At 44.4% G+C, this 15,257-nt stretch overlaps 1 protein-coding gene across 2 annotated transcripts in view; it reads right to left on the minus strand.

Moving 5' to 3' along the window:
- Positions 1–15,257, minus strand: part of REEP4 (receptor accessory protein 4) — a 261,700-nt gene that overhangs the window by 128,418 nt on the left and 118,025 nt on the right. For both annotated transcript variants that reach the window (XM_069617741.1, XM_069617742.1), the window contains 3 exons: positions 14,262–14,334; positions 11,503–11,579; positions 8,078–8,198 (listed from right to left, as the gene is read on the minus strand). In XM_069617741.1, coding sequence (XP_069473842.1) covers positions 8,078–8,198; positions 11,503–11,579; positions 14,262–14,334 — 271 coding nt within the window. The remainder of the gene's footprint in view (positions 1–8,077; positions 8,199–11,502; positions 11,580–14,261; positions 14,335–15,257) is intronic.

Here is a 15,257-nt window from a genome sequence, read left to right on the forward strand (position 1 = left end):
GCGGAGAAGGGAACCTAAGGAAGACCATACAGGGGTTGATTACAGGTGTTAGTCATGGTTTCTCCTCGAAAAAAGTTGCTATCCCGATAGCCCAAAACATTTTCTAGTGGTTGAAATCAGTTGTGGGAGGGGGATGTCAGGTCTGGGTATGATCATTAGTTTATCTTTTGCACTTCTAAAAAAAGTTCTTTCTGAAGTCTCTTGTTCACACATTTTCCTTATTCTTTTTTTTTTTTAAACTTTCCTCAGTCAGTATGCTCTGTGCACTTTTAACTTCTAGTACAGGAAATGAAATTACTAATGTTGTAATGATTTATGCAATGTTATCTGGCCAAGCTGTTATTGACTTCTGATTCACTTGATATACGTAGTAGTTGTACTACGCTACTTAAGTAGATTTTTATGTACCTGAGGCGTGCTTAAGGAACAGCTGCTAACACGCCACACTGCTCTGGACTGCCTTTGAATATACATGCATGCGCCTTTCACTTAATCTTTACACGCCGCGCAGGAGTTGATAATAGTCTATTGCTCTCCTCTCACGAAACAGAAAACCTGCGCACTCTATAGGCGGCAGCTGCCTCAGCTGATCCCGTTTCACTCTGCGCAACTCCACTGAAGAAATGAAACGCTTGGCGTGAGTTGCTTTACTTCCTCAGTCACACAGACATGCGCTGATGGGTCCTTTCCTCTAACGTTGCTCGTTTCACGAAGCGCTAGAAGCTATTATCATTACAATGCTTCGTAACACGTGCGCAAGCCTGATAGTAGTTACTGATTCTATTTCAATGCCGGCGCGCGCATTAAATCCTCCGGAGTTGCTAAAAGATTCTTTTTAAAACATTAACATTTATTTGAAAAACAACTTGAAACGCAATGCCGATTAATTCTTTTGATTTCTCTTCAGCAACATATTACAAACATGCAGCTTCTATTTAGTAAATTACTTTAAGATTCTCTTGGACCAAAACGTTCACATCAGTCACTTATCTGAATGGGTTTCTGGCACTTTCAGAAGAACTACTTCTTTGCTGTGTGGTTTCTTTTCTCTGGTTTCACTGTGTTCTCACTGTTTTCTCAGGAGCTCTTGAGCGCTGTGACCATTCCCTAAGAAATCTTGAATGAAAGGCAGTTTAGAACCTCTCCTGAAGTTCCAAACTGCATCACAACAGTCTTTTAGCCAATTACTGCTGAGCAGGAAGGTCTCCATCTTGGGCTGTGATAATAGTAGCTGGCTGATATGATGATTAAGGAAATGTTGTATTGTAAATACAACCAGTACAACTACTAATCCTCCTATAAATGCATAAACTAACGCCTCCCGTTACCCTAGGACCTACCAGCGAGTACATGGGACCTTGCTAATAAAACCCCTCATGAAATAGAGAAATGGATCTCTGAGTTAACGTTTAGACTTGTTATGATTAATGTTGCAACTGCTTTCCATGCCAAGATACCGGCATATGAAGGTAAGTTCGACAAAATAATCAGAAACAGCAAACGTTGAAATAGCTGGGGGTCGCAGTGGCACGACCTCGCAAACTAATATACGATAAAAACCACCTTGACTATTTATGTAAACTCGAACACAAACTCAATCTATGGGGAACGTTTCCACTGTGCTTAATAGGACGAATAGCCATATTTAAGATGATAGTTGCGCCCAAACCCCTGTATTTTTCACCACCATTCCTGTTTGGCCGGGAAGACAGTTTTTCAATACCCTCAGGAAGCTCTCAACGGGATTCGTGTGGGGAGGGAGAACTGCATGCGCAAAGAGAGGTTACCTTGCTCCCTAGGTTCCTCTATGCCTGCTCGTCCCTATCGGTGCCCTTCCCGGCCCAGACCCTCCACGACTTACAGAGGAAGATATCGAAATTCATATGGAAAGGCAAAAAGGCCAGGATCCCCCACAAGACCCTGATTGGTAATGCCAGGCTAGGAGGCCTAGGGGTCCCGGACCTGCAGGCCTATAGGACAGCGGCGCAACTATCACACCTACACGCCTGGCAGTCGAGCACAGCTCGCCCCAGATGGGTGGAACTGGAGCAAGCCCAGCTTCCGCTCCCCCTCCGGTTCCTCCCTCACATCCAACCCTCCCTCAGGGCACGTTGGAAGGACGTCCTACAGACAACGAAGCAGACCCTAAGCTCCTGGGACTGGGCTCTAAAACAGAAAGGAATCCCGAGGGGCCGGGGCCCCCTCTCGCCGATCTTTCACAATCCCGACTTCTCCCCGGGAACTCATCCCCGCAACTTCCAGAATTGGATAGACGGGGGCCTTGAAACCCTGGGGCAGATGTACTCCGAAAACAAAGCCCGGACCTTCGAACAGTGCAAGGAGACTTTTCGGCTTCAAGAGAGGGACAGATTCACGTACTGCCAGCTCCGCCACTGGTGTTCACACCCCCAGACCCTCCAGGCGGCAACTCGCCCCCCGACTCCTCTGGAGCTAACTCTCGCGGATCTGCCGGCTAGAGGAAGAACTTCAGCCATATATAGACGCTTCTCGGGGGACTTTCTGATGGCAAAAACTCGATCCATGGCCCAGTGGGAAGCGGACCTAGGCCACCCGATTGATGACCAAACTTGGGTGGACATATGGTCCCGCACCCACTCCTCCTCCACCTGCGTCACCAACAAAGAATATGCATACAAACTCACCCTGCGTTGGTATTACCCCCCCCCTTAGACTCCACCACATGAATCCACGAGTGGACCCCGTCTGTTGGAGAGGCTGCACTCAACCAGGCTCTTACTTTCACATGTGGTGGACTTGCCCCAAGATCCAGCAATTCTGGACCAGGTGTCTCTCAACCATTGAACAAATCACCGGCTCCGCCCTCCCACTGGACCCTGAAACAATTCTGCTGGGGATCCCGGTCCCCGGAATCTACCCCCGCTTCGGCAATAGGGCTAAGCTCCTCACATGCCTCTTGGCGGGCAAGACAGTTCTGGCCCGTTTCTGGAAGTCGCAGGACAGCCCCTGCCTAGCCCACTGGTGGGGAAAATTGTGGGACATCTTAATAGCGGAAAAGGTCACCGCAGCGAGAGCAGGGACTCTGCACCGCTTCCAGAATATATGGGCCCCAGTGCTGGACTATGATCAGCGATTTCCTGCAATGACGTTCAAACCAATCAACGCCCGTTGGGCCCTGAGGGACCAGGAGAGTACGCACCAGGTGGGGGCGATGGACAATCTCTGGCCCGGGAAAACCGGAATGATGGGGGGAAAGGGACACAAAGCCAGAATCTTTCCTTTGCTATGTTACACTGCCATCCGATACTGTTTGTAACCTATACTGCCTTGCTATAAATAAACATATTTAAAAAAAAAAAAAAGAGAGGTTACCTTACTAAACCATACAACATGAGGGGAGGGGGGGTTTGACAGCTCCCATTACGAGCTATATTATCTCGCAGCCTAGGTCCAATATGCAGGTATGTCGTATGATCCAGACATTGTATGTTCACAAACAGTCCTCTGCACCAAATGAAATCAAAACCACACTCGTAAGGGAACATGAACTAGACCCATGCCCCTTTGATCCGCAGCGTGCCACGCTAGATGAATGGCGGAGAATATAGACCAAATTGAATATCACGGACCCTTATACTAAACACATTCCACTCTGGGGCAATCCTAGTCTTCCCCAAACAATGGACCCCGACATCTGCAATTCCTGGGACCTGAACCGCAAAATGAAGCTAGGTGACCTCTTCCCTGAAGGACAGTGTCACACTGTCTGAATTCCAAAGCAAGCTGGGAGACCCACGTTAAGACATTGCAATATTATCGCATGCACGTGGCAGTGTGCAGGAAATGGCAGTCATTCCCAACCGAACCCACGTCCAATGACTTATCTTGAGCTGATAGTGCAACCAAACAATAAACGTAACGTCCTATCGGGGCTGTACTCCATGGCCCAACGGGTAATGCCTCAACCTAGTACCCTAAGAGAGAAATGGGAGGATGACAGGGACATCAATAGATGAACACAAGTGAGTGATCTGCAACCTGACCAAAGTAGCATCATTGAACGGCAGACTGAGGCCGATACAATATAAAGTGCTTAACCAGCTGCACTACACGCCCAAACATATTTCCAGGTTTAATCCTTCTCCATTACAAACATGCACAAAATGCAACTCCATGGATGCGGACACCATACACATGTTCTGGAGCTGCCCTCACATTGCAGAATTCTGGCATCATGTTGCCTCGACGCTTCACGAAATGGTGGGTATACCCCCCTGGCGCTCCTCCCATTAAAATACTTTTTTGGTGACATAGGCAAAACAGGCATCAAAATCCGTAGGCTGTTCAACGTTGGCTGTATCATAGCAAAGAAATGCATTCTGAAAAAGTGCAAAGCTCCAACGCTAAGTTAATGCCATCATGAAATGGCTTTAGTGAATGATAACAAGGTACATTTTGTACAATCTGTTGCAGCAGTGTCTAGAGACCCAAAGACACATGGACTCCGTACCGCTCCCATATGGAGAAACGGTCGGCAGGTACATTCTGAAGATCATTTACGCCACACTGGTATGCAACCTCAATTACAAAATTAATGTCCTTCATTGTTCTGAACTATAATTGGTTTACAGCGATGATGCGTTGTCAATATACTGTACAATGTATTCATAACTGCCTGTCACTGTCATATGTTAAAGTAAAAAAACAAACAACAAACGTGAGTTACAATTGAAAATCAGAGCTGCGCCGAAGGCTGATCCGGAATGCAAGAAATCGGTACACAAATTGGCTCTAGAGACATAGGTGCTCATTAAAAAATAGCCAATGGCAAAATATGTTGAGAACACTAGACAGAGGCAAAAAAACAATTTTTGGGAAGCTCTTGGTATGTATAGGGGCAATGCTAAGAAGAACTGCCTTAAGCCTATCCCAGCCAGTGAATGGCTTACATATCTGTGAAACCTTAAAGGGGAGACCTATCCAGAAGTGCTGGCGGTAAATGTTCCTATTATTCGGTTTGAATTGAAATATGGCATTGATATCCATATTCTTATACAAAAGCTTAAGCGATCACAGGCCCCAGGGCAAAATGGCATGGCAAATGTTGTATTTAAAGATAAGCGTGAGCAATGGGCCCCGATTTTGCTGATACTTTAGGCATTATCCTTGAATCATGGCAACACTCCATACCAATACCGGTGTATAAAAAGGGCGATAGGAATAATCCAGCTAAATACTGCCTTTTATCGATGCTTGATGCCAGCGGTAAAATGTTTGGTCTATTAGTGTTAAAAGCACTGCAAGAATGGGTTGAGCAACGGAAAATTCTGGGACCTTTTCAAACCAGTTTTAGGGCTGGCTCATTAACCACACAGAACATCTTGCTGTTTGATTCTCTGGCGAGAATGGCAATGGAAAAGGATGCCTTGCCTCTTTATGCATTATTAGTTGATTTATGAGCTGCTTTTGATGCGGTCAACCGACCCCGGATTATGGCGTAAACTGGATGCCATGGGGATTCTATCATGGGTATTAATGGCCATCAGTCAAATGCACGAGAATACTCGTGTGCACATTCAGTTGGACGGGGAGGGTTGAGCACTACCCACATTTCGTGGGGTTAAACAAGGCTGTGTGCTCGCCCATCTCCTGTTCAACTTACACATGGCAAATCTACCTTACCATTTGGCACAGTCTAATCGTGGTTTGCCTAAAATGGGAGGAGGCATGGTGATTGGCTCCACTACATAGACAACAGTGTTATTTGATTATACCTATGTCGGTCTGCGTAGGGCAGCCAATGGCTTGGTGAGCTATACTGAAGTTAATGGTCTGGCCATAAATTACGACAAAACTCAGTTTGTGTTTTGGTAGAGGATCTCATATAGACCAGTTAAGAACTTCGGTTGGCAGTGTGGACAATGTCAAAGCATATAAATATCTAGGATTAGAGCTTGAAAGAGGCACATATATTGCAATAAAGGCAGGGAAAATTCGTAAAGACTTAATACAAACGGCACTTATTACAAAATGTGCAGTTAACACAGGTGGCTTCAGTTTTGCTGGAATACTCAAACTAAAGAAAAAATGTTTTTGTCCAGCAGTATTGTATGGATTGGAGGTCATTTATATTACAGATCTTATATGGTTAAAAAGGATTGAAAGAAAGTTCTGGCGCTCCTTACTTGGCCTTCAACGGTCTGTCCCCATTGAGAAGATATGCTTGGAAGTGGGGTTGGCTTTCTTGGAATCCCAGGTGAATCTTAGAAGAGCAACTCTAATAAAATCTCTGAACAAACTTCAATTCCCGCTTCTCAGGCTTATGGGGCCAGATATGCTACTCGAAGGTGGAGGCAGTGAATTTGCACAATGGGCTAAATTGTCTTTTGACCCCTTTAAAAATCTGAATTGGTCCCCGGACTAGTCATTGATTTTTTTTTTATCTGAAGAACCAGCTGGGCACTAATGTCAGAGTGTCAGAGGCTGTGACTGGATTGCGAATTTCTCACATCTTGAAAGTCTTCGACGATATTCAAGTAATTCTCTATTGTCATAAACGTATGGAAATGCAAAGTTATATGTTGAAATGCCCTGCCTATGGGGTTTGTTGATTTTACCCGCTGCTTTGATGCGATCAATTACCTACCCTATCGGCCCTTGGCCCTCAGATGGGTATCCCTAGGGAAAACCGAACATGTCGCATTTGTAAGGACCCATAGATATGCAAGATGCCTCGACATGTTTTGACTGCTTGTTCTGATATGGAGAGGCTTTATGAGATATATCCTAAGACGTTTTGTATATAGACAAGAGAGACTGTAGGAGGACAGTTTTTGGGATTACTGTCTTAATTCAGGTAATACATCACCTATGATCGCATTATTTAACTTTTTGAAAGGTGGATTGGAGAAAATGGAGTGTTGTATATATGAGAAGCCACAGATTAATACAGTTGGCGTGAGTCAAGAAGGGAAATCATTGTGGGAGATCTGTTAAGCCTCTGTGGTTTGAACATGTCAAAACTTGAACATTTGAATATGTCAAAAGAATTGAGTATTTGACTTTTTATGTGTTAGGTACTAATTGGTTTTTATACGCTTTTAAGTATTTTTTCTTAATGTTTTGATGTTTTATTTGTAAAGAAATGATAAATATAAAATAAAAACAACTTTTATAGTGCAAAAAAAAAAAAAAATACTTTAGCAAGCAATACATTAATGTGCCATGAACCAAAACCAGTACAAATAAAATATACAGTTTAGGGACAATTGTTTCTTCAATGTATTCCTAGAATAAAAATCCAACCATAATTAACCTGATCTCATACTCCAATAGGAGTCATTCATACCTCTTAAGAAAGCATTTACAGAAGGTACAAACGTACAGAAAATGTAGAACCGTATTGACATGCACTACTGGTTGGGCAGGATTAGTAGATAAGTAAATGTATTGGTGCAAAGTCCTCAAAAATAGTTACATTTTACTTTGCCCCTTTGATACTCCAATTTCCTCTCCTCCTCCGATTCAGTTTCCTCTATAAAGGCTTCGATGCAGCTCACACGATGGATGACAACCGTATTAAAACGTACAAAAATGTTGAAAATGAACTAAATGGACACTTTTTTTATACTGGAAAATAGGCAGATCACCATAGATTACCAGTCTGGAACAATGCATGATATTTTGTGAATAACAATGCCATCTTTTATTTTCTAAACGGATTAAGGAAAAGGATTTCTCTGATCTCCACAATGTGGCGAAGACAACTCATGAGGATGAAGGAACCATTAACTGGCAACAAAGTAACATACTGTGAACACAAGACTCAGGGGCCTGAGAAAGAGGTCTCCGAATCACAACTATGAAATAGCTAAATTGGGCCATGTTAGGTCTTGGGAGCATTGGGAGAGCTGGGTGCGAGTCTGACGATATGACTAACAGTGGGCAGCATGGACCAGGATTAAAGTGCTTCAGCAGAGCAATGAATAGGTTTTAGTGCTGAAATATGTATACAATGAGGTGCTTTGAATATGGCTATGGGATGCAAGAGGCTACTAGTGAAATGCAATGAGAAATGCTGATTTGTGAAACATCGTACCTTCTCTCTTCTAGACAAAGCCGGATGGAGGAATTTGCGGTAGAGGAGGCTGGCTCCCTTGGTGTATGGAGACAGAAGCCAGACAACGAATGCCATTTTTATCTCGTAGTAGAAAGGAAACCTTCGGGTATGGGAGGTGGGAGAAGAAAGATATACTCTTGGTCAGCAACAAGACAGTCAGGTGATCCAAGACACACCCATTAATGCACATGCAGAAAACATTAGCACACATTTGGTAGAGGCACTTTGCCTCTGCCGCTTTACTTTATACTCATTTGCTAGTGGCCTTAGGAGGCTGGCGAGAGGAGGATGGCTTCCACCATTTACTTTTAGGTAGTAAGATTAGGAGGCCTTCATTCCCTCTTTTGGGAGTGGGAGAGTAGTAATCCAATCAGGTCATTATCAGTAGAAAGTAATGAGGGACGTCAGCAAAAAGGCGCATGTGACAGTGAGGAGTTTGCCCCGCATTACATCGCTTTAGATTGCAATGTGATGAGTTTTCATGGAGCTAAAGTCTAGTCACATCTGTGAGACATAGAAAAACACACATTTCTGCAGTGCACTCTGTAGCATAGAAAGTAACATCCCTGCAGTAACCGAAAGGGTTTACACTTTGTCCACTAGTTTCCAAAGGTGAACTAGACCCATTTCATCCCAGTACGGTAATTCCAGCTGTAATTAATTACTTTCCGTTAGCCCTTTGGAGCAGATTCCTATATTGTTCCAACCACTTTCTGCCTTCCATTTTAGGACTTCTATAGGCCTAGTACTTGCCTGTTCAGTTAAACGCAAGTATTGTGGGCCCTGGAGTGAAGTGGAATTTATGTCTTACCTCTTTACCAAGGTGCACAATTTAAATTCACTGCTGGCTAGTAACATTTGATACTTGGCAAGTAAAGAATGGTGTGCTGTGTGCATCATCATAATTGAGGTAGCAAATGACTATGGCAGGCTAGTAGCTGGCAACTTGAATTGCTGCCCCCTACATTTACTGTTTTTCTAATGTACTGTACAGTTTTAACCGTAATGTAATACTAAATCAACAGATACAGTTTTAACATATTTATTGCACATGGGTATGGCACCATTTGTGCATTGGTACCTGCCCATTCCTTTTTAAGAGTCAAGCCCGACTGCTACAAATTGAGAGTACCTTGGTCCAATGCCGCAGACTCCCCATTTCTCCTCTCGAGATGGATCGATACACATGCCTCACAAGAGAGGGATGTGGAAAACCTCCCAAACACTTCCTCTTCACAATGACTGACCTTTCCTGAAGTGGAACTGTATAATCAGCAAAGCGGCACGCTACCCAGACTTCAGCAATTCGTTGTTCCTCCAGATGGGTACCTTCTCCGGTGTGTCTTCAGTAACTTTGCTTGTCTGCAGGAATTCAACTGTCTACCCAAAGACTGGGATTACCCCTCTGACCTTGGACTTTGAAAAATCACAGGTTTTCACAGTCCAAGGTCTGGACCAAATGCATTTACCCAATAGGATACTTCTAGCACATGGGCCCCACAATTAACATTAGGACTGCGCTCAACGCAGAGGCTATGTTAACATCAGAACAGCATTCCATTAACAAATGAAAATATGAAAAATTACCTTCATGGTGATTCCGGTTCCCTCAAATCCTTGCTCTCCTTCCTTCTAGCGAATCCCAGCAATTGGCTGTTGAGTTCATACATATCTTCTGCTGTGGAATTCACCAGAGGTCTCTGAGAAAGTAGTCGTCTTTCCATGTCAGAGCTGGGACCCGTACCAATGGGAACAGAGGACTTCAAAAGGACCAGGAAGGAGGGAATCATTGGTAAAGAGACCGTACCTGCAGGTGGGGTACATGTTTCAGCATCGGTCCTCGATACCGAGACCACAACCCCAGTTTAGGGGTCTTCACAGGACCGTTTACAGGGAAACCCCAGGCAGCAACATCTGAGTATCGCTCAATGTGAAACTACTAGTACCTCTTGGTGGGAAAATGCGAGTACCTGTAAGTGGGAAAGGATCAAAAAGGGTCCACCCTGCACCAGATGGTTTGTTCATCCAGACAACATCATTACAGTATCAGGGAAGAGCTCTTCTGCCTCGGATGGAAGCCGAACAGTCAATATTAGCCTAAAAGAGGCAAGATCATCCGGGTCAAATCAGTGCAAACTGGTCCTCTGTAGCTGCATCAGTACCCACGTTGGCTACTGCAGACAATACTTTAAAATCTTTGGTACCAAAGAGTAGCGAGAAGGTCTCTTGCAAAAGGGACAACTCATTCTTTGTCGGCACCCGGCTGGTTACAGATGTCTCCAAAAAGGCATAAGAAAAAGTTGTCAAAGGAGAGCTGCAATACCAGGGGTTCAAAATGAACCAGTGGATCTCGTTTCTAATTCAGAGGAGTTTGATCAAACGTTTTTACAGTACCACCTGAGGAACGGTTTGGCACTCCAGCGAGGTCATAGAACCCAGCGACTTTGCCCCAGTAGAATGTAATCTAAAAGTACTTTTAGGTGTGACTTCCCTAGAACTCCAGTTAGGAGTTCCAAATACGGTTATATGCTTTGGCCTGTGTGCCTTAAAGTATAGTGGTGTATGTTTTTATAAAAAAGTGTTTTTGACCGACTAGTACTTACCCCAAGACCTAAATTGGCCTATATGTGTATTTATAATAAGCCATTCTTTTGTATAATACTCCTGGTTGTGAGTGTTTCTATTGTAGCCTTGGTGTACTACAAGTTCAATGCACTTTCCCAGAGCCCGCTCTCCCTCCTAAGGTAAGCCTGGCTGCTCGGTCTACGCTACCCTGGTACAGCCTTATACTAAGAGTGGAGTCTTGTACTGTCTCAGTTGAGTGGTTTTTACTCGGCCCTTAAGTGGACTTAAGGAAAGAACTGTCCCAACACAGACTCACTGGTCACACCCCCATCTGCATTTGCCATCACACTTCCGTCCCTAAACAACTTCGACCCTGCAAGCTCAATCGTTTGCTTTAAATTCTTCAGTTACAAGGAGGAGAAAGCTAGCAGAATGGCTGATGCTATGCAGTGTAAATCAAATCAACACCCCCACACTCACTTGAAAGAACATCCAACAAACAACCAGCGCAGTGTAGTCACTTCGGACTCTGCCTTCTCAGTGTTCATCCCGAGACGTCCTGTTCCCTACGGTCATGTAATTTCAAGGCTATTATTTAAAGTGTCACGTATTGAATGTTTGGAATACTGCCTTCTATAATTAGCAGGGAAACCTGAAAAAGCGACAGATCACTGTCACATTTTATGCGGACCGTATATCCAAAGATATCCAAAGATAGAGCCCACTAATTTTCTTGAAGCACAAATGAGACATATGCATAGATGTGTACCACCTGCTCCTTACTAAACGTAAGAAGTGTGCAAATTGTGTTTCCCACCAGATACACTGAAAAAACCTACCAAGCTATTAACTGGTCAGTGAAGGTTTCGACCGCCATGAAGAGTGCAAATACAATCCAGTACATCATCCAACGCACCTGCAGAAAGGGAAAGAGGGGTTACTGTGATGAATTGCAGGTTCCCCACATATTGTAGCCCACATAATATATTGGGGCGACAACCGCACAGGTACAGAGAGGAAGATTAAGACTATATGCAATACTGGACGGGAAAGCTAACCCAGGATAAGGAAAGGCAAGTATGTCCAGGGACAGAAGAGAATGCCGTCACATGAGGTAGCTAACATTTAGAGGACACAGCTGAGGACATAGAGCACATGGAGTCGAAGACACAGTCCCCACCCAACCCGTGGTAGCTTGGGGAAACTGGTTTATCAGGCTTGATCCGAGATTACCTTGCAAGCACCAGATTCAATTGCTTACATGAGGTGTCCGTAGCGAGTCCCAATCAGCCACAATTTGGCTGCATCAAGAGGCAGAACTATCGATGAGGGCGAGTGAGAAAGCACTAGAGGGCAGAGATCGCTGCACATCTAAATCAATGCTTGAACAAACAAGGTAAGTACAAGCTATGGGGGCAGGGAAAGACATGCAGCCTGACTCCATGATCACCCTTCCTCCATCATCCAGGGTCCCCCTACCTCTACCAACTCAACATCTCATCCCCAAGCTTGCTCCCCCACCACTTACTCTCTCTACTGAACTTGCGTGTACCGAATTCAACTCTGCACTCTCCACCCCTACAACAAACACTACACTGCCCACTCCTTCAGCCCATCACACCACATACTCAACCATCAATACCCCAGGCACCCCGCTGCAGAGGATGCGTTGTGGTGTAGTGACGCACATACCAATGCCACACTCTTCTACTGACCGCACCACAGCTCTAGAAATGGTCAAATCCCCTATCGCATTAATCTTGCTGATTCTCACTGCTCATACCTTTGCAAAATAGCCAAGACACAGAAGCCATGATTTTACCACTACGAACTGCTCCATTTCCTCCTTTGTCTCAGGAGATGACCCCCCCCCCCCACTTCTCCACTACAAAAGCGCCATAATACATGACACACTATCCTCCCTTCTATCTCTCCCACTCATCTTCCAGACCCTTTCTAGAACATTTATCCCTCACTAAACTTTTACCTATCCTTGGTCTCTCAACCCATCCTGCCCTCCAGTTGTCCCCTTTCCATCAGGAATTCTTAAGGAGCCTGCACATGTCACATCATACCTCGCCTAAAGAAACCAAGTGATGTTCCTTAAAAACACATACTATACATGGGTGTCTCCTTCAAAAATCACCCTAAAATCCTGAATAGGGGTGTCCTCAAACACAGTGAATTATCATGTGGTACACTCACTTGCTGACCGCTTCAAATCTGGATTGAGTTCCAAGCATTCAGAGACTACGCTCCTCCACATCACCAATTCTCTCAACTCTGCCAGCCTCTCACTTCTCCCCCATTCTCATCCTTCTAGACTGTTCAGCTGCATTTTGGAACTATGGAGAATCCCTCACTCCTATCTCCTAAAGCCCTCCTTGGTTTTAAGGACATTGCACTCGACTGGGTAAGCTCTCAGATCGCTCCTCCTCCATCCCAGTGAATTTCAATACATCCTACATACTGGCGTTCCTCAAGCATCAGTCCTAGGTCAGCTCTGCTTCACACTAAACACCACCTCTCCACAAACTCAATTCGTCCTGTGGCTTTAACTGTAACATCTTCACTCACTATACGCAGAACTTGCTCTCCTTCCACCTCGTCCACCATCAGCCACTGGGTGACTTTGCTGCCTAGCTGAAGTCAGAGGTCAACCTTCTCCCAGCCTTTAATGTCAACCTGACTCTCCCTTCTCCCATTTCTTACCGCAACCATCTCCCCCCTTCTCCCCACCCATGGCTCGCAACTTTGGGATCATCTTTGACAGAGGTAAAACTTTCAGTTCAGCATGACCCCTACAGACAGATTTCACGTCGTAATTATTAGAATATCTGCCCACATCTCATGCACCACTCATCTAAGACAACTCTACTTTTTGGTCTGCAAATTCCTAGGTCTTTGTGCCCTTTTCCACAAATCCAGATCATCCTCCCCACCTCGCTGGATGGTTCTCGATGCAAAAGCATTCTCTTTAAATTCATTCTACTCATCAACAAATACATCCTTGGTCATGGGCCCTTCCATTCCCACCCCCAACTACCTTGATGAACGCCATCAAAGCAATCTCTTTAGTGAAACTCTTCAAAACAAGGCTACAAATGTAAGCAGCCCCACACCACCAACTCTTCTATGAATTGAAATTCTTCTAGCCAAACTAACCATGCAATTCACCTCTCATATTTCCTATCCACAGGACTACTCTATGTAGTTTGAAAATCCGTCGATTTTATGCCTCAGTGACCCAATGTAACATATTTCCGTAGTATATTTTCGCACACTCTTCCCCCTTCATTCAAGCCAAGAATGCTATCTAAAGGCACCTTATACCAGGACTGCCTCATCTCTGTTACTGCCTAATTTGTAAGACACTTCTGTTCAAAATAACAGCAGTTATTTAATACATATAAATATTCCAATGCCAGAGGCAAATTTTTAGTGCCTAAATACAACATACGCATGTCACCCAAACTTAATGTCACCTATACTCAGACAGGGGTGGAAGAGAGACTTGGAAAATAGGGGGTTGCATGATGTGCACTTACAACCCAAAGGCCTGCAATGATCCCTACATGCATGTCCAAGTCTTACTCACATAGTCCCGAACATTCTTCGTCTTCACTGCTTTGTAGGAAGCATACGCTGGATACAACAGGCCAAAGAGTAAGCTAAAAGTAGAGGGAGAGAGAATATAACTAAGAGGAACACACAAGTGGATTGATACGAGAGATGACACAAATGATAAAAGGTGAGAGGTAGCAAGAGAGATGAGGTAAGAAAAAAAAAACATATGACGAAGAGAAGATAAACCAATCGCCGGAATTCACAGAGGAGAATTGTCAGAGAAGTCAATCCAGGTGATGATACGCCAGGTGAGACAATAGGGAAGAGGGAGAGAGCAGTTGGAAGTTGGGAAAGATGGATCTTCATAAGGAGGTAAATCTGTGAAATGGAGACTGAAGTGGCATGTTAAAAGAGGCTAATGACCGATCAGGGTGAAAGAAAGAAGCGAAACCTATAAACTATCAGGAGAAAGACCACAGATCAGGAAGAAGGAGAGAGAATAGATGAGAAGTTAGAGGATGAAAGTTACACAAGAGACTGCATGCGATGCCGTTTGGAAATGAGGGTAGCTGGAGAATCAGTAGAGAATGGAGGTGGTAAATCCAGAAGGAAAAAAAGGAGGAGACATGAGGCAAAAAGAGCAAACATGTCATATGAGGAAGACGTGAAAGGTGATAGGACGTCAGACAAAAATGATTAAACCTCAGGGAGAAAAAAGTAATTTGAGGAGAGTAGGAACTACAGCATACATTTTTTGTCAATTCAAGAGGTGTTGCCCAAGTAAATGTAGTGAACAAACTAACACAAATGGTGTAACCCTGAACATTGCAGTTTCCAGCCCGCTAAACGCACTTAATGGTTTTGAAACTAGGTTCACAACTATCGCCATGTATAGGCTTCACTTGCTGCTCTTTCTGCCACTTTTAGTCATTCCCGCAAAAGGGTGACTGCTTTCCCTCCTCCGTGTGAAGAGGTATCACTACAGAAGCCACACAGAGACCGAAAGCAGTTTGAAGGGTGTTTATTT

The sequence above is a fragment of the Ambystoma mexicanum genome, chromosome 10 (genome assembly GCF_040938575.1).
Source record: "Ambystoma mexicanum isolate Mex_15411 chromosome 10, UKY_AmexF1_1, whole genome shotgun sequence".
Taxonomy (NCBI): domain Eukaryota; kingdom Metazoa; phylum Chordata; class Amphibia; order Caudata; family Ambystomatidae; genus Ambystoma; species Ambystoma mexicanum.